Source organism: Onychomys torridus, chromosome 20 (assembly GCF_903995425.1).
Source record: "Onychomys torridus chromosome 20, mOncTor1.1, whole genome shotgun sequence".
NCBI lineage: Eukaryota > Metazoa > Chordata > Mammalia > Rodentia > Cricetidae > Onychomys > Onychomys torridus.
The window spans coordinates 11,050,278-11,070,724 of record NC_050462.1 but is presented as its reverse complement, the minus strand read 5'-3'; the positions used below and the strand labels follow the sequence as shown (position 1 = coordinate 11,070,724).

General features: G+C 42.1%; 1 protein-coding gene across 19 annotated transcripts in view; it reads right to left on the bottom strand.

Annotated features, from left to right (window-relative positions):
• Positions 1 to 20,447, bottom strand: part of Anks1b (ankyrin repeat and sterile alpha motif domain containing 1B) — a 1,022,809-nt gene that overhangs the window by 288,475 nt on the left and 713,887 nt on the right. For all 19 annotated transcript variants that reach the window (XM_036169508.1, XM_036169510.1, XM_036169509.1 and 16 more), the window contains one exon: positions 6,699 to 6,851. In XM_036169508.1, the coding sequence (XP_036025401.1) occupies positions 6,699 to 6,851 (153 nt within the window). The remainder of the gene's footprint in view (positions 1 to 6,698; positions 6,852 to 20,447) is intronic.

Sequence of the window (20,447 nt, the reverse complement as noted above, 5' to 3'; positions counted from 1 at the left end):
GACTATAATTTACCCTCCTTTTGATACGGCACGATTGTAATTATGAAAACTGACTCTATTTATAGACTCCTACTTTAGGCATGCCCTAGGTGCTGGAGGCAATGGCATTTTTTTTTTTTTTTACTATTATTTATTTATTATTTTTGCCTCTGTGCCTGAGATCGTCATGGCTGGAAATAGCTGTGTAACAGAGTGGCTGACTCAGCTCCTTCTCACACTCCACTTTTCCCTCCTGTGTGTGTCAGCTTCATGTCCCTGCTTCCTGTCACCTATCATACCATTCCCCTGGTTAAATCCTTTGCACGGTCCCCACTGATTACAGAGGCTGCACATGAAAATCACTCGGGAGGCTTTCAAGCACCTGATGCCCGGGTGCTCCATCTGAGACGGTGATGCAGCTGTCTGGATGTGGGGCCGTGCCCTAGAGGGTATGAAGGAAATGTGGAATCTGATTTTTGCTCAAGGCATAGGCACAGGGATCACCTGCCTTTCCTGCCTGTAACAACCAACAATCCAGGTGAATCTGCAGGAAGTGTTGGTTTTCATGCTGTTAGACACAAGACAAAAAGGACAGTGAGGAGTAAGGAAGAAAATACAGGCGAGAAGTGTCCTCAATTTGTAGGAAGGAGGGCCTCAGAAAGAGCTGGGATGTCTGCTGAGATGAGAAGGGTCCACGGAGGCCGGCATAGTTAGAGCTTGCTGGATAGAGAAGGGGCCAGCATGGCTAGTTTGCTGGGTAGAGAAGAGGCCAGCATGGCTAGTTTGCTGGGTAGAGAAGAGGCCAGCATGGCTAGTTTGCAGGGTGGAGAGGAGCCCAGCATGGTTAGTTTGCTGGGTAGAAGGGAAAGAGTACTGAACAGTACATGCTTATAAAGAACCTACTAAGGCCAGACAACGAAGCACCTGGAAAGACTGGTGGACATTTCTCTTAGAGCCCAATTCAAGCTGGTGACAGTTTCCATACTATTCCATGGAAAACTCTGGGATTTCAAAGACATGGTACAAGCACTCAGCTCCTCCGCCCAATAGTGGGAAGTCCTATCGATGGACCAAACAGTATCCCAGTGTTGCCCAATAAACCTTACACACAAGACCAAGGAAGTTCCTTCTGTTCCAGAATGTCACTGAAACCAATGGATGGGGAGACAGAATTATCCATCCCATGACAGGGTGAAATGCATCCTGTCTGTGCACAAAGAAACATGACCTGCGTTCTAAGAACAACAAGGAGAAAGTCAACAAACCCTGACAAAGCCCCAGCTGGGGAGGATGCTGGAATCATAAGGACATTAAAGGAGTTATTATAATTGTACCCCACATGTTCAACAAGTTCAGAAGAAAGATTGATTATGTTAAACAGAGATAAAGAAATAGGGAAGGACTTTAGTCTGAACCCCAGAGTCTTAGCAATGAGAATAGAATGGATAATAAGAGCAGTTAATTATAAGAAAAAAAAGATAAGTGAACTCAAAGACACAGAAGTAAAAACTATCTAAATGAGTCAAAGAGTTAGGGGGAAAAAAGCCTGAAAACTATTTCAAGAAACAATGACCAAAAAAATTTCTGAGGGTCGTTAAAACCACAAGCCTCATATTTAAGAAGCTCAAAAAATTTAAAACACAAGAAATGTGAATAAAACTACCTCAGTACGTAAATCATAACCAAATAGAAATAATGCAGAAGGAGTCCAATGAGTCGGCATCTTTAATGTTGTTACCTTAGGAAAGTATCTTTCAGAAAGGAAGGCAAAATAAAGCTTGTTCCAGAGGCACATGACTTGGCAGAACTTATCACTAGCAGCCTCGCATCATTTAACGTGCCACAGGAAGTCTTTTTTTTTTTTTTTTGGTTTTTCGAGACAGGGTTTCTCTGTGTAGCTTTGCACCTTTCCTGGATCTCGCTCTGTAGGCCAGGCTGGCCTCGAACTCACAGAGATCTGCCTGGCTCTGCCTCCCGAGTACTGGGATTAAAGGCGTGTGCTGCCACCGCCGGCTAAGTTTTCTAGATACAAGGAAATTGATGCCAGATAGAAACGAGGATCCACACAATGGGATGGAGAGCAGGGCTGGCTCCCTGGGTAAGGGACTCATACAGTTTTTTTATACAAGCAGTAACTCCCTGAAACATCCTGTGCTTGGTTTCATGTTCAGCAGTTTACATTTTTAATAATTTCAAATAAGAGGCTTCATACCTACAGCATTTAAAGTGATCAAATTATAATCTCAAAGAATGGGTGCAAAATTAGCAAGTTTCCTTTAGAAAACTTTCCTGCTACACCATCATGGGGTTAGATTATTGTGGAATTTCCCCAGAAAGGTAGAAAGTAAATCATTGACATTGAGGAAACCTGGCATACTATCCTGACAACCCTACTTGAATGTAAGCACAGTTTCACAAGTAGTTAGGCAAGAAGCAAATGACAAACTAATTAATTTACTGCTGCAAAAGTAATTCCAAGTGCTATCCACTGGAGATGAGACACAGCTTTCACAGGATGCATACAGGTCTTGTGTCTTAGCTATGTTATTAACTCCTACCCAGAGGTATTAAAACCAAACACTGTATTAGATTTTTTAGAGACAATCCTGTATTATGAGCAGAGATTTAAGAATGCATTGAAATCTGATTTTTTTCAATAAGAACCTTTGTCATTATTAGTATTGCAGGGTACACAAAGCCTGGGCTAGAATGATTTCCTTAGTAAATAATGGTAAAGTCAATGGGAAGAAATTAATTGCAGGTTCCACAATGAGATTCATGAGTTAATGAATTGAACAGTGTTCAGAGTTATTTGGGTGTACCCAAGTCCCTTTAGTAGACACACAGAGATAAAAGAAATTAACATTGTTCTTTACAATTTTAATATCTTTTTATTGTCTAGAAAGCAAATATCAAGTTATTTATCTGGCCCTTAGCTTATTATTTTTAATTTCATAATTAATCTATACACATTTCATGGAGTAAATATATTCCCTTCTATCTAAAATTTCTCCCATGCAGAGCTGCTGAGTTGTTGGTAACAGTTAGAAACGTTTGTCAAACTGGCTAGTACCATATGCTGAGGCTGAGAAAGCTCTGAGAGGAAAATAAATAATGGACCTCTGAACTGCTAACTAGTCATTAATTCCCTTAACAAGCCTTTGGAGGGACAGTAACTCAAAGCAGTGGTTATGAAGAGAACATCCACAGAGGGAACAATTGGCCCGCGGTCTCTCCTAACATGTTCACATTTTAACACTAAAATGTCAATAGAAAGGTAGGAATGTGATGTTAGTGGCCAAGACCGGAGCACATCAGTCAACACCAGAGTCTGAATGTGAAGCCCAGACTCAGAGCTAAAAGGGTCAATTGTTGGCCCAGGTTTACAAAACCTGCTTCCTGCCTTAACTGTTAATTAACTGTGTTAATGGTGAGATTTCTATTCTTTTGTTTCCTCCTAACATTTTGGGTAGCTCTGGGTCCAAACCCCTTACTTGTTTATTCAAATACATCAATATACACTACAAAGAAAAGGTCTTCAGGGGCTTTCCAAAGATTATAGCTTCAAATTCACATTTGTATTATTCAAGTCAAAAAATCTGGACAGTTTCATACCTTCCTAGAAATAGGTTGCACAAGCTTATTATACTTAATAACAGCACAAATATATTGGGTGTTTCATCACTACCAACGACATAATGATGATTATGTTATTGTCATACCTACAGCCAGTCGGCTTGTTCTTTCTTGCCTCCACCAGTTGACCTCTGCACCTCTGACAGTCGGAGTTTGCCTTTCTGTCTTCACTTGACAAGGAGAAAAAGCCATCAGAACTGTGTGGCCCCCTTTAAATCAGCTACTCACTTCAGTGATCCTGGATGGAGACCATCAACTAGCTATAGTGACCTCTGATGGGATCCAGTCTCTATAGTGATCATGGATGAGAATCAGTCACTCTACATGGATCCCTGGTAGGAGTTCCCTAAAGGCCTCCACTTTAATTCCTGATTATGGTAGTTCCCTGTATCAGCCAGGAAATGACAACTTATGGGTACTCAATACTGCATTAGTTGAGCCATATACTACATAAGGGACCACCCCATATCTCTCTTTATTAGTTCAGATAAACAAAGGTCTTACTTTGTCTTCTCTTTTTTGATAGAAGAGTTTTGAATTTGAGAGTACTCAAAAGCTCTGTAAGCCAAAAGGCACATGTTGCCCTTCTCACATTAAAAACCCCCAACAATCCCAAGCTCCTCAAATGAAATGCCCACCTCTAGGAACTATGAAGATTTGTTTTCTAATTCTATATCTAAAGACTCAGTTGGCTTCCCCCACCCCCACCAGTAAGCATGTCTGTTGAGTTAAATGACTTGCAAAGTCTTCCCTTGTAGAGTGTGAACTTCCCATATCGATGCTACAAAAAATTTAGATCCAATGAGTTTACTTTAAGGGAAATATACTGCATTGATGGTAGGCATTCAGGCCAGAGGACTTTGAACACAGCAAGTATGCTTTCAAACTTTGAGGCAATACTTACAATTTGAACTTCTCCCTGGATCTCTAAGTCAGACCGTAATTTAGCAAGTGCAGGTAGAAGGGAAACTTAGGAGACAGCACAGGCACAAAAGCATAGATATCTATGTCTGTCTGTCTATCTATCTAGCCATCCATCCATCCATCCATCCATCCATCCATCCATCCATCCACCCACCCACCCATCCATCCATCCATCATCCATCTATATCTATCTATCTATCTATCTATCTATCTATCTATCTATCTATCTATCTATCATCCATCTATCTATCTATCTATATCTGTCTATCTATCTATCATCTATCTATATCTATCTATCATCTATATCTATCTATCTATCTATGTATCTATCTATCATCTATCTATCTATCTCTATCAGTCTATCTATCTATCTATCTATCTATCTATCTATCTATCTATCTATCTACATATCTGTTTGAATTCAAAGGTGGTTATGATTACTCTTTAGTACCGGCAGCAAACCTAGGGGCCTTCCAGCATTAGTGACCTTCCTGTCACCCAACATGAGGGTTACAACCGAGTCTTCCCAGGAGCCATCCTGTTCACTGGGAAGTACCACTGATGCCAATCAGGTAAACAACTCACATGCTACTTCATGTCAACTCTTCAGTAGAGGACAACTGTATTCTGGGGGTACTGCATAGGACTTGTTTTCAAGCTATACTGTTAAGCAGGATACATTTCAACTTGGGAACTGCTTTGGCTGATCTATGGAAAGTGGCCTTGTTCACACGCGCCTAAAAAGAGCTACGAGATGACCATCAAGTCTCATAGAGAACTGAAGTCTTTGCCCGTCGCAACCCAAACCTGAGGCAGCTTCGGTTTGTTCCTTACTACACAGACTAAGAACAAGGCTCACTAGGGCTTCGGGTGACGGCTTTCTTCTGGCAATGATAGCTTTTTTTGTGAGGGGATAAAAAGCAAAAAGTTAGGAATTACTAATGGCAAGTGAGAGCCACGATTCTATTAACTTCATGCGATTTCTATGGGCCTAGAATGCTTCCGCTGCGCAACTCTGCTTACCCTCATGTGATTTTTAGACTCAAGAACAACTTGTGAAAAATGTTCTAGAAAAGGTATTATTTTTAAAGATATATTAAAAAAGCAAAAGATAATTAGCTAAGAGTAATAATGCTCATTAAAATAATTAATGGCATGTAATACGTAGAAACTGAACTCTGGGACAGAAAGTAACATAAAATGTAGAAGAAAGAGAACTAAGAAGAAGCACTAGCAATTGTTGGTTTTATTTCACGTTGTAAATGCCTCCCCTCCCCCAATCATTAGGCTATAAAGCTAAACAACCCTCTAAAAGAGTGATTTATCACTGTATTTTTTAAAATAAACATTTACAATGCCCAGACATAGCACAAATGCACGCAATCATTTTATGTTGCCTTTTTATTTTATTCCTCCACTAATTAGTATTTAGGAAAAAAAAAGAGAGTAAGAAGAAGGCAGTGAGGGAGGCTCAGAGTCACAAAGACTGAGTTGGTCTCTATGGGCTTGAATACATGGCAACATATGTTGGCCAGCGTTTATAGCAAATTTATGCCAAGTGTATGAATAAAACAGAGACAACATACGATTGGACGCCAACTCCAGGAGCTAACATTTTGATGATTACAGCAACCTGTTTAGCAAGAGCAAAAGCCGTCCCTTCAAGCATGGGGTTTGAATTCTAATTAAGGAACGAAGATAGGAAACATGAGAGAGTGCTAAAAAGAATGGGATTAAGAGACGAAAAAGCGATAATTCTGGCTTTTAATAGTGAACAGGGGCAAAGATCAGGCTGCGAGCTTATTTTGCCATCCCATCCATATCCTAAACTGACAAGATTTCCTAAAATGGAAAATCCAGAACTTCTTGGAAGGTTTGGTTAGATAATGCAAAAAGCCCCGAGGGCCTTCTCTTTATATCTCAGCTCACCATCTCAAAACGTCAAAAGACAATGACCTCAGAGCTAATACACACATACACACACACACACACACACACACACACACACACACACACACACACGCTGATTTGTAAATCCTTATTAGATGTCCAAACAGTCACAAAGAAAGAAAAAGAATTCTCCGAATTCTCCATCTGCAATCCAATTCCCTTCACACCAAGAGTCGAACAGTAAAGGTATCAGAACGAGAGCGACTTACATTGATAAGTTCACCCTCCCAGAGTTTCTTCAGCAGGTCCATCGACGTATAGCCATTAATGAGAAAGGCTTTGGTGTAGTCACCCAGCTCAATGGAATCCAGCCACTCAGCTACAGAGGTGGGATGGTAGCCATCATGACCAATGGGTCTCATCTGTAATTAAGAACAATACATTAGAAATGATTTAACCAGTTTCCTTCTGTTCTGACAACAGGAAGCATCTTGCCACTTGCAAATTAATCTGTTATAAAGCATCAGATATTTCTGGATAGAGAAGTAAGGAAAAAGAAAAAAACGCTTTATGAACCATTTAAAATCATTAGTAATTTTCACGCTGAATTAGTTTTCAAAAATACACCCAGAAATTTCCAATTTAGCTGCTAAATTAACTCTGTGTTTGAGATGATGAAGTATGTCAAACTTCTGTTAGAGACTTTCTTGGTATTCTGTTGGAAGGGGATTGCAAGGGATGTCAGTTGAGTTGCCAGTGTTCGATGGGGGAAGGCGAGAGGGACTGCCTTTTCAAAATAGAGATGGTAATTCTCATATGCGCAACATCAAAGTGTGTGAAAATACTGCATGACTCAAACATTCCAATGGCATTCATGCTTATGCAAGACATGTATTGTAGGTAGTGCACACACACTGGAGAGACACACTGCTGTGGCAAGCCAGTTAAAAAAGAGGCCTTGAGTGTTTTAAGACCATGTGTTCTGCCTCAGCTCTACAGTATGTTAGACATGAATAGGGAACTTGCTGGCAGACAGGCTTCTATTTTTTGTCAGCTATATACAGATTTTTTTTTTTTAATACTTCAGGGGAACAAAGAAGTGTGACAGTAACATAATGTTTCTGAGTTTAAATTGGAATGTGAAATAATTTCAGCAGGAAGAACTTCTGGGTTGAAAAATTTGTAGGGATCCTCCTAAGTCCTTTATTCTTTATTTGAAATCTGAGCTGAATTCAGGGTTCTTGTATTGGACGTGACTCACTTCTGAAACTCTGGTGGCCCTGATGCCAGTGCAGCGGGGTTTGGTACTGGAGTTCCTCAGGAGAGCTGCCCCTCATCAGCATTCAGCAAAGAGCCTGCTGGGAGGAACTAAGTAGGCATGATGCAGAATGGGATTTCCTCCTCCATCAGATTTAAGGAGATTAAATATTAATGGAAATCTATATGAGTCTGGTTTGTGGGCAGAAGCAAAGACTAGTGTAGACACCCAGGATTCCGATTTTAATCCCAGCATCATGAGCTTTCTGTCCTCAAGCAGAGTACTCGGTTGGGAACTTCCTTACCTTTTCATTTTAAGTGACCTTCCCCCCTTCCCTCCTTCCTGCTGTTCCACTCCTGAATCTAACTATAGGTCCAGGTTTCAATACCCACCATTTCAAAGTTACAATGCAACTCCAGATTGGCACCAGCGTCTCAGCTGTGCTAGATGGTTGTATTTTTTTCCTATTGATTGACTCCCTTTTAGCTGTTCACCAAATGCCTATTCATGTGGCACTCACTCAGTATTTGTTATGTGGTGACAATAAATGGTGAGTCGGAGTTTGCAAAATGAAGTTCAGTGGCATGCACAACTAACTGAGAGCTGTGTATAAAACCGGAGACTGGGACCCAAAGTGGAGGCTCAGACATATTGACACTTTCCTACTCGGTAGATTACAAACTCTTCCGGGCTTGTTAACAAGTGGGTGAGCCAACCGAAACGCTTACCCCAGACACAGGAGATGTCTCTTATGGAACAAGTGGAAAAAGGGCAAAAAGGAAGACAGAGGAACATTGGAGTTGAAATTAACAACCTGGCAGACATCCTGTTAGCAGTCCACCCAGGAAGCTGACCGAGCCCGCAGTGACTACTGCAGACAGGCTTAAGAGTCCTTTGTTCTTTCCCAGAGAACTGTGTAATAGGTTTTTCACAGGTTGCCCCCAAGCACTCACACACAATTCCAATTCCTGGAAAAGGTCAATCCTTGACCACCTGTCACTCTTAGGTTACTCCATGGTCACTGGTAGCTGAGGAATCAGGAGTGCCCTCCAGATGATTGCAAAGCAAATCCAATGGACCAAGGATCTTCTCCATTACCTTTTGTTTTGTCCCGATACCAAACAACTGAGATTTATAAATGAGGGGGGGGGATCAGTCTCTTGGAAGAAAACTGAAGAGTGTGTGTGTGTGTGTGTGTGTGTGATACAAATAAAACTGGGAGTCTGAAATGGGTAGAACTAAATTTTTATGTTTTACACCATGAGAACATTATTGGACAGATCTAAATCACACTAAGAACTAGCAAGGAGAGTCAACTGAACTTCATTGAAGGCAGAGACTGGGAAACACGCTACACTAAAATCACACTGAATATAGACTGCTTAGTGATCTGGTTCTTTCTATAAAGCAAGGCCCACCCCGAAGAGGCAAGAGTGACAGGAATTTTGATGAGGTGACAGATGGGTGAGCAGAATGCAAAGGTGCAGATACTCTGGAAATGGGTATATGCCTGTGTAGGGCAGCATCCATATGTTCGCTTATTCAATAAATACTCAGCACTTATTTCTAGTGGAGACTCTGGAAACAGCAAAGGACAAATTAGTTAGAATCTCCCCCCACCCCAAGGTAATTGTAATTCTAAATTTTAAAAAAATTTGTGAATAGATGACCAGCAAATTCTGGAGATTCTGTATACCTGACAAGAGGAAACCTTTAGAGCCAAGTAAGGTTGCAAACCGAACTTGTCACATAGTTAATGATATGCAGAGTGGTTACTGAGCTGCACAGCAGCTTCTTCCAAAGAAGTTGTCCCATCTGTTCCTTTAATCTTGCTTCTGGTGCTACTACCCGGCTCAGGTTCTCGTTACCACTTATTCAAACGAGTGCAAAATTCTTCCTCTTGGCCTCCCACCTTTGGTTCAGCTTATACTCAGTACTACCTTAGCCAGGCTCGTAAGTCTACCCTTGGACCAGAATCTATAGTGATTCCCTTTAGAGAAAAGTCTAAATGTCCTATCCCAGCACTCAAAGCCAGCTGAAATTAACCCGGTCTCTTGCTATCCTGCTATATACTCCAGTGATGTGACTGAACACATGTACATGTCAACAGTACAGAGTTGCTAACCACTCCCACAACATGAATTGTACAAGGCACTGTTAATACTTTGCTTATATAATTTCCCATGCCTGCAGTGCTCTTGTCTTATTTCTAGAGTTATTTTTCAAGGACTGAAATCTTCATGAATTATAAAACGCATATTTAAAATAAATGTTTTAGACCATCTTGTATCTTATCGCTATCATCGACGTAAGTGAAACAACCAATTTATATCCTTCAGCTCAGAACAAAGCTCCTACCCACATTTCTCAGCTAGTGAGGTGACATCACTCCTTTGCCCAAGTAGAAGCATAGGAAACAGTCGTCCTAATTCAGGAGGATGACACTACCTACTGATTTGATTTCCGAGATGGTTTTCAACTCAGTCTCCTTCTTCCAAAAGAGGACTTCAGAATGTGATAGTCCCAGAAATGCTACTGATTTGTCTGACTATCCTTGGCAAATTATGTAACTATTTGAGCCTCACACCCCTCTTTTCTAAAATACTGACCCCAAGTATTGTGATATAGTGTGTAAATGTCCTAGCATGCTGATTTGGATTAATAACTACCCAATGACTCTTGGTTCTCTTCTTGATTTAAATGGCACCCACACACAGACTAAAATTACATACATCTTTCCCCTTGACCGGTTGCTATCTTTTCACTTCAAATTCAAACTCTCTTGCCCTCTTCCCTCCCTCCCTCGCCTGTACTCCTTCCCTCTTTCATCTGGTTGTAGACAGGGCTTACTTCTACTAACAGCTTTTCTTCTCTACCTTTCAGTTCACAGCTCTGTTTTTAGACATTTATCGACAAGGGAACCCAAGGATCCAGAAATAGTTTCAAGTTCTTTGCTCTCTTTCTGTATTGGAATTACACCTCTGTGCCCTACGCCAGGGAAACCACATTGAGTCTCGCTGTGGCTGGAGGTACTTCCCAGTTCTGTTGATGATGGCCCATCGTGTGGTTGGTTAGCAGCCTCTCTGCTTCTCCTGTTCCACTCAAGCTTTTGTGCTCTTCCTGTGCTATACAAATACACATTTATTCTTACATTATCCCTGCAAGACTAATATCTGCTAAGTACTTGTATAATTGCTAGTACTAGGAGACACACACACACTTGCAAAGTAAAATTTAACCCAAAGCTTGGAATTAAGTTTGGAGCCCAGGAAAATTCAGTCAGTGTTAGGTCACTACAGCTGACCTGTAGAACTGATGAGTTAGAAAAAGAGACATTTTTGTTATTATCATCAACTACTGTGGTTTTGATACACAAGGGGAAAAGCTGACAGAGTTCCTAGTTACCTGAAAGCCTTTGGTATTTATAAATTGTAACTATAGACTCTAACTCAGCCTCTTTCATTCATGAGTCCATTGGCAATTATTGGCATGAAGTTGAGGAAGATGAAGGAAGCTGAGCTAGCCAGCATCATAATCTCTCCTACCTCACTGTGCTCCATCTTTATCCACCATGAATGAAGTCAGTTTTTATTGCATTTGCTTACTGTGTGAGTTTGAATATTGGGGCACACCTCCATACCTCTGCTTCCATTATTATTTTCTTTAGCAGAAACCCTTGTTCTACCTGCTCCCTCCCAAGACTTCTCTAATGCTAACTTACTTTCAAATGAGCATTAATAATATACTAACTTCACTGGATTCCCTGCCCTTGGTGAAGAAAAAGGTCTTAGGAACTTTTGTGGTCTCCAAGGCCTCCATCAGAACATGTCACACACTGCAGGCATTTGCTAAATGTTTATTGAATTATTTAAGTACACATGGAAAAAAATGACAAGTTCATTTCAGTGGTTTGGTACTCATTTGTGGGAGACCTACATTTTTTACTCTATGCCATAAAAATTAAGGATTTCTTTTTATGACCTGACATTGGGAAAATTGGAAACTCCCATGTATCAAGAGCCAACTCCAGATAGTATGCTTACTATCAAATGTAATGGATTTCATCCCATCTTCTTGATTCTACCAGCTCTGTGACCCTGGGCAAGCCACCTTGCCCTCCCTGGCTTCAGTATTATCTACCAATGGCCACGAGACAATGTCCTCAAAGCTCTTCTTTACAGTAACCCCTAAGTGTTGTAATTCCATGATTTATAAATTAATTGTAATACAGTATCTGATTTACTACACAGGAATAAAAAAGTAATAAAAAACCCCACATAAGCCCAATTATAAAACTGCAAGGAGAAACAAACAAACAAACAAACAAACAAACACAGGAAGGGCATAGACGATAGGTCAGATATGTTTCTTTCCTGGCTCTTTGGTAATACCCTCAGGTAGTAGAGTAACTGCTCTTCAAATTAGCAACGATTAAGCTCTTTCTCTAGCAGGAACATCTGGTGAGACCGAGTTAGGAAACGACAGCCCCAGGGCCTGCCAGGCCAGCAGCACTGTGGAGCATGCGCAGGAGTCAGGCACAGTCTGTGATGTGAGAGGCATAGTGGGCGGACAGCAGGCATTCCTAACGGTGGTTCACAGCAAGGCAGCTGGGTTTGGCTCGCTGAATTCCAAGTCTGGGGAAAACCTTAGCTGGGACCAAGTATGGAAATAGCAGCCAAACTTTAGTCTCCACTAAATTCAGATATGCTAAAGCATTTACCACATGCCTTCCTGGTTGCTGCCTTCTGCCTGGATGTCCTTTGAGAGTCTCTTGGAATATGCCTAGCCTCAGACAGTACTGTACCCATCAGAGGGATAAGGTGAGCACCGGGACTGTAGGAAAGGGACTGTGCACTCCCGACCTTCAAGGGAGTCAGCTCTGGAATGTCTCTGGCTCTGAGGCTGCCTGTGCCACTTCAGCTAGGAACTCACATTTTAAATGTTTTGTGTAGGAATGAAAAGGAAGAAATGCTTTACTGGCTTTAAAAAGAAATGTGAAAACCAATGAAGCGGAAGGCTTATAGGACTAAAGGATCGCTGGAGCCCTTTTCCTTTTCAGCCTCATTTTATTTGACATAATTAGACCGGTACCTATTAGTATATTTAGATATATTTACAGTAACATGAGAGATACAAGAATATCCTTGACCGCTGTCATTCATCCTGTGAAATGATGCAAGTGGAGTTGAGCACAAGTCTTGCGCATAGGGCTATTGAATCAGTTGTAGTCATGTTATCACAAATGGGAGCTGAAGTCAGCCATGAGTGAGATTGCACGGGGTGGCCGTATGTCCAGTCTGTCGCTCTTTTTATCTGCTTCAAATGAGCTTGGTCTGCATAGACAAGGCTCATACTTCACAGGAGGACAGAGGGAAAAGATGGAAGGTAATAAGAACTGGTAGTAAACTATACACAGTGGTGGGCTATCTGTCATCTCAGCAATTGGGAGATGGAGGCAGGAGGACCACAAGTTCAAGGCTAGCCTTGGCTACATAGGATGTCTGAGGTCAGACTGATCTACATGGAATACCATCTCATAAATAATACCAACCCCCTCAATCCTCCTCCAACCACCCCCAACCACAGAGAACTAACAAATAACAGATAATACAAACAAAAAAAGACTGCATACATTGTAGTTGAAATTAAAGTAATATAAAAGCTGTTTGCAGCAAATTGCTAATCGGAACTATGATACTAGCATGCCAGTTAGACCAATAGAATAAGGAATCTTCAAAGCCAATACTCAATTAGGTAGGCATTGCTTTTTCTTTTTCTTTTTTTCTGTTTTAAGTTTTTTTGTTTGTGTTTTTTCAAGACAAGGTTTCTCTGTGTAGCCCTGGCTGTCCTGGGACTTGCTTTGTAGACCAGGCTGGTCTCTAACTCACAGAAATCCATCTGCCTCTACCTCCTGAGTGCTGAGATTAAAGGTGTGAGTTCACCACTACCCAGCTTTTGTTTGAACAATGTCACGAAGTATCACACCAAGAGACAAGAGGTTATTCTACCAAAAGCTTATAACCAGGAGGGCTCATGATTGCTCAATCAGACACAAGACACATCGGCCTTTGGGGGGTTGCTATTATGAGATACGTTTGTATCTACAGGAGCCTAATAATTAAAGTTTGGCATGTAGCCATCTTCCAAGTCAGATCAGTTTCAACATGAAAAAGGTTCTTTGCTCTGGAGTTTCTCTACTTCTTTTTAAAATCTTCCCCTGTTCCAGAACAGCAATGCCCACATGGTAGCTCTGACCACATGGGAAAAAGTGTGTACCTCAGAGTCTTAACTGTGTAGGAATCACATGACACCCAGCTGACTTGGGAGTCTCATTGAGGTGGGCTGGAAGGAGTGTCTGAGATGCTGAATTTCTCACAAGCACTATGCTGATGCTAAGGCTGCCAGTCCATGAGTCACCTAGAGTAGACATGCTTTAGATGATGACAGAGGGACTGAGCAAAGGTCCTGGGTCCTTCTGGAACTGCAGAATGAGGAGCCAACCTGTAAACCCAGACTGTTCATTTCAGAATGGTGATGTGCAAGAAACCAGCGCTCTGTCCTGTAAATTGCTGTGTTATGAAGCTCTTTGTTTTGACAGCATAGCCTTTACTTGAATTTAAGCATAAGTGAAAACAGGGTAGTTTCACAGTGACGTTCACATGGAGTCACTGCCTTCATTTGACAGCACATTGCAGGGCCTTTTGTCTGGTGCACCCATGAGTGTTCACATGTATTGCCTTTAAATAAGCTTTGCTTCCCCTAACTGAAGCTGTTAGCATCTTTCTACCAATCAAACCATCATCCATTTGTGACAATTATGTAGAGATGAGAATGGGGCCATGTAGGAGAGAACAGCCCATGTTTCTAGTTTGGATGTTTAGCTTTGTGGTGGTTTTACTGGCCAAGAAAAAAAATACAGTAGAATGATATGGGCAATTTTGTGACATGAGAAATTAAACATGCTGTAGAATGACATCTGAAACTTGGGGAAGAATTCCAGGGAGTCACATGACCTTGGCATCATGAGCAGTACAGATGGGAGTCTTGGCCTCCACATTTACTAGTTGCCTGACCTTGAGTAAACTACTCATCCTTGCCAAGCACCTGCCGTCTGATTAGTACTATGAGAGGTGAAAAGAATCCCTGAGAGCTGTCATATATGTTCATTGAAACAATGCAAGTTGAGCTTAATGCAATATGTGATGCACACAGGAGCTCCGTAGATTTTTATCATGGAGAGCTGGAGTCCTGTGTATGAGACTGCAGAGGGATGCTGAAGTGTGAGAAGAGGTGTGAGCTGAGAACAAACCACTTCCAGTGGATGAGGAAAATATAACAGTCCTACCGAGGAGTCAAAGCAAAGATGGTCAAGACACAAGAGAAGTGAGGAAGAAGAGTTTCAAGGGAGGTATGCTCAGTGGTGAGGGATGCTGCAGAGCCAGTGAGAAGGATGGAGGAGGAGAGGGCGCTGGGATCTGCATGTGTAAGTCAGGAGGGATCTCACTGAGGAAAGCACAGAAGCCTGGCTACACCTGAGGGCGTTGTGTCCTAGGAGGCAGAGAGGGCAGACACAGAGGATTCAGAAAACAATCAAAATGACATGGGAAGAAGGAAGAATAAGGACTTGGGTTGAGGATGATCAGGATCCTACAGGAATGACCTGAACATGCCCTGGAACTTGTGAGTGAGTGAGTGAGTAAGTGTGTGTGTGTGTGTGTGTGTGTGTGTGTGTGTGTGTGTGTGTAAATAATATATAGCAAAGCTTGTGGATTAGACTTGGGGTAGATTCTTGTGGGCAATGGTTGTCATATGAATGCCATGCCACTACCCAGGTGAAAACACCCCAAATTACCACTTAATAGACTACCTGTGCCTAGAGTGCTGATGTGCCAAGCTCCGCTGCTAAACTTGTCCATGCTGCTGTGATGGACTGGGGCCTCTCATTTCCCACCTGGGTGTGCCTTGTGTTCTCAGCCTGCCTGGCAGGGCTTTGGAATACACACAGCCATGACTATCTCATGACCCCTGTCTGTCCTAGATCCTTGTTCTAGCCTCGTGGTCTCTGTATTGCAGCTACCCATGACTCAGAATGTCATCGGCCCAGAAAACAAACCAGGACAAGTAGTGTAGGCAGACAGCATGTTGCCAAGTCCAAATGCAGGTCTGTGAGGTGGTGTGAGGATCAAATTTCCCCAGTCCACGTCCTGGGCTTAGAGATCAATGTGCTGTTCTCATTGTGGTTCTTAGAAGAATGATTGAACATGAAAGAGAAAAGTGGATCCACTGATCACAGGGCTCCAGAGAAAGGTCTATTTGCCAATATCCAAGAACTAGGGCAGGGAAGCTTTGCTGGACAGAGATGTCTAGAAGATGAACAGCACTATTAGCATCAAGAGCATCACCTGGCAGCTGTATGGCACTCCAAAAAGCCTAGAGTGGATTCACATATGTCATCTCACCTGTTTAGGGTTTTATGGAGTCTATGAACCTGGGTTATGCTCTTTCTTCTGTTGGAGCTGGAAGGGTTAATATCCTGAGACTCTGGCTGGGAAGTAAGGCATGCCAAGTTCTCTGTGCTATACTGCTGCAGCAAAGGCCCTGCTGCTCCAAGTTTAGGTTCAAACTATGTTATAGGCACAACTTCCATAAAAGAATAGGGAGACATATAGGCACCCACAGGTCAGAGACTTGTGTCTGAATGCTGCTAAGGAGTGCAGAAAACTCTTTATCATATGCCACCTAAGCCTCATTGAGTCTGGACTTCTGGAATGTTCAATTCAAGTTCCCAGCTCAGGGTGGGAGGACTGAAGAGAGTTCATATCTTCATATTCTTTGGCACAATATCACTATCATCTATCTATCTATCTATCTATCTATCTATCTATCTATCTATCTATCATCTATGTCATTCTATCATCATCTATCTTTTTATCATCTATCTCTCCATCCATCCATCCATCCATCCATCCATCCACTCACCTACCCATCCACCCATCCATCTATCTATCTATCTGTCTGTCTAGAGGAAATGAAGGAAAGTAAAGTGCTTTGCACAGGACGCTGTCTCCTCATGTCCCACAAAATAGGAGAAATGAATTAACATTTTGCCCAGAGAAAATTGGAGATACTCCCAATTCCGATGTCTTAAATCATGGAGTAAATAATAATGAAACAATGGGCAGTGAAGAGCATAGTAAGAAATGTTTTCAAAGCACATGGGTGACCGACTTCTAGTCCCAGAGTATAAAGAGAGGCTTCAGCTAGATGAGTCTAGCCTTTTGTTCTCAAGGACAGAGGAGATGCTTTTCAGTCACAGGCATTGGTCTGACCACAAATTAAAAGAACAGAGTTGCCGACACAGATAACTGTAAATCATGGTTGGGAAAGAATGATGCCAACAACAGCAATTTTTACAAGAGAGTCTATTGCTGACAAGGGTATGAGTGCCCTGTTAGCCAGACTCTGGATTTCTCAGCTTCATCTGTGAGCACAGAGAGTAACTCTCTCTGTGGCCCTGCTTGAGAAGAACTAGCTACTTGGTTGGGAAAACATGAGTGCTGTGGTTTGAAAGACCCATAAATGGTTTACATGGGATGCATACAAACATGGTTCAGGGTTGGGTGATTTTGCTGAATGACTATTGTACCGTTCCCTGAAGCTTTGGGTTAAAAGTTTGTTTTTAAAAATGCAATAAAATGAAATGTTTTTTTCTACCATCTTTTCATTTACAAACCCTACTGAGATCATGTTGACCCTAGAGCCCCACGTTAAATATCTCTACTTGTTTTGATTTATTTCCTTGGTGCAAGGCTCTTTCATGAAGCAAGGGCACAGATTAAAGAGAAACAGAGGACTTGTCAACATTCATACTTTTAGAGCTCTACCAGTGATGTGCATTGTATTTAGAAAGAGACATGTGACCTCTTTCTCCTGCCAGTACATGTTCTCTGACATTCATGTAGCTATCTAGTTGTTAATAAAGCTCACTGCTTTCCTCTTAAGACAGAGACTTAAATGCTACTATCAATCAGAAAAATCGTTTGCATGTTTTTAGTCTAGGTGGGAAAAAAAAAACCCCTCAAACCTCAGTTTTGGGAGATAATGAATACTTTGAATGTCAGTTCTATTTATTTGATATTTAAAAACCTTGTCCATTCTCAGAGCCTTCAGGCACGTACATAACTTTATTCACTGAAGTACTTCAAATGGAGAACTATACCATAAAGCCAAAGTTAGTAGTATACAAATGAATAATTTACATTCTGCCTAAGAAGAGGAACACAGAGGTTATGACTTGTCATGTATGGTAGTCAAAACTAAGCATGCTCATATTCACTGAAGGACTTACAAATCTCAGACCTACCCTCCATCCATCCATCCATCCATCCATCCATCCATCCATCCATCCATCCATTGACATTTTCACTCTTCAAATACTAACTGCGCCTATTGTACCCAAGGAACTCTTTTGGAGGCCTCAGTGAACAACAGAATGTCCACTATCACCAGTCCTTGTCCTTCCATTCTAAGCGTGGGAGACAGCTGATGGTTAGAGGCAAAACACACTGGGTGCTGTTTGAAAATGGAAGTACCACATGGGACTCGGGACTCTGGGGAATGTGTGGAGTGGGGGGCAGCAGTAGATGGGTTGTCAGGAAATCTGAAGAGTGTGAAGGCTCAGGTAAAGAGCTGCTAACGTAAAGGCCCCCAGGAAGGGATAAGCCCAATGAGCTTCAAGAAACAACATGGCCAATGTGTGGGTTTAGTGTGTAGCTACAGATGAACAGGATTCAGGGCAGAGAGGTAGCTGGTAGTCTAGCATCTAGGAAGCCCTGCCAGGGAAGCAGAAAGCCAGTGCATGCATGTGAGCAGAGGTCTGACATGCTCTGGTCTATGTTTCAGAGGAATCATTCTAGCTCCTCTGGGGAGAAGAGTGAAGAGAAAGGCCATTTCAGAGGCAGTGGAAGTCACCCAGAGGAAAGAGGATACCATCTTGAACAGAAACAAGAAAAAAAGGCAGTAGTAATTGGTCAAAGTCTGGCGATACTTTTAAGGTAGGGTCGGCATGATCTCCTGACACACAAAATAAAATCTTGGTTTCCTCACAGGGACCTGGAGCCTGTCAACGTTAGCTGACGAGAGCTGGGTGCCACAGCTCTCACCTTGAACAAAACTGTGTGTACCTACTGTGTGCAGGAACTTATGGATGACTGGCAGGCTTGCTTTTGAAGGGGCCTGTTTCAAATGAGGTATCCGGGAACATCAGAAATCTCTGTTCAGAAACAGAAACTAAAGCAGATGCATTCAATTCAAGGAACAAAAGCTGCTTATCTGATGGGCTGGTGCTTCTGAATGCCTTTCAGGTTCTGGCTCTCTCACTGAGCCCTGGTCCTTATCCCATAGGCCAGGACTTAAGATAAAGAGGCCTACACCATCACTGTGCTTTTGGAAGGGGTGAGGGAGGACACTGGGAACAAAAGGAGTTAGCACAATTGGCTTCAGGAACTTAATCAGCAAGCAGAGATGGTGCCACATTGCAGATATTGGTGCCCTCAACTCTGGGCATTGGCAGTTGGCAATGATACCCATCTTGGCAGGCTTCAGTGGCACTGGCAGAACATCCAGTTGGCATTGGTCAAGGTGCCCTTGGTAGGAAGACACTGGGCACCTCCCCAGGAGAATGGCTTTTGGTGCCTTCAACACATTGGGTACCTGTAGCTCTGAAGGAGCGTTTTGGATATAATTATTAGTGGTTTTGGCACCACTGTTGGATGTGACCTGTTGGCTCTATTTTAAGCTTTGGTGACAAGAGATAGCACCACAATAAACTATAACAAGAGAAGCAGAATAGGGCAGGTGTCCACAGCCAGCCGGTGGTCTAGGGCACTGTAAGGCTGTCGAGATAGAGCCGTACTAGGAGGTTCTGAAGATCCAGAACATATGGAAAAATGTTGCTCCATGCTCAGTGCTTTAAGCCCATTGTGAAGCTCTGGTTGGGGTTCCCAAGAATCTCCTTTATGCCAGGGATGGTGCCAGATGTCTGTCATCCCACCACTTGGGGGACAAAAACAGGAGGACCTTGTATTCCAAGATAGCCTGGAATATGTACCATGAATCTGTCCTCCAAAACAAAACAAACAAAAAACCCCCAAGGGCTAGAGATGCAGCTCCAAGCTAAACTACTTGACTAGTGTGTCCGAGGTCCTAGTCTCATGTCTTAGCCCTGAAAAAGCAAACAGAGCAAGAAGCATCCTCTGAAAAACAAAACTAAATCTACATGCATGCATGCATGCAGATATCAAACAACCTGAGGAACTTTTTGATACTTATACTTCAAGGATGGTCTAGGAGATGTTCCTCTCCCTGGAGTGGGAACAATGGTCGAGAGAAGAAAGCTCGGTTGTTGGGGGAAGTTTGGGCCTCAGTCTTTGTTTTGTGATCACAGAGTGAGTGAGAATCTTCAGCTCCACTAATGGAGCCACTACTGGAGAGTTGGCTACCAAAACCATTTTAAAACCTGTAACTTATTTAACTCAGTGAGAGTGCTAGAGCAGAGAATAGATATGCAACAAATCCCTAGGCACTGTCTAAAAGCAAAAGGCTAAAACGTCCCTAACTTCAGGAATAAATGATTTTCTTTGGTAGACATTAAAAAACATTAAAACATAAAAATTAAGAGCCAGAGTTTCTATATGTTTTAGAGAATGAAAGATTTGATTGAGATGGGAAAATCTGAGTGTTCCTTGTATAGTTTCTCTTG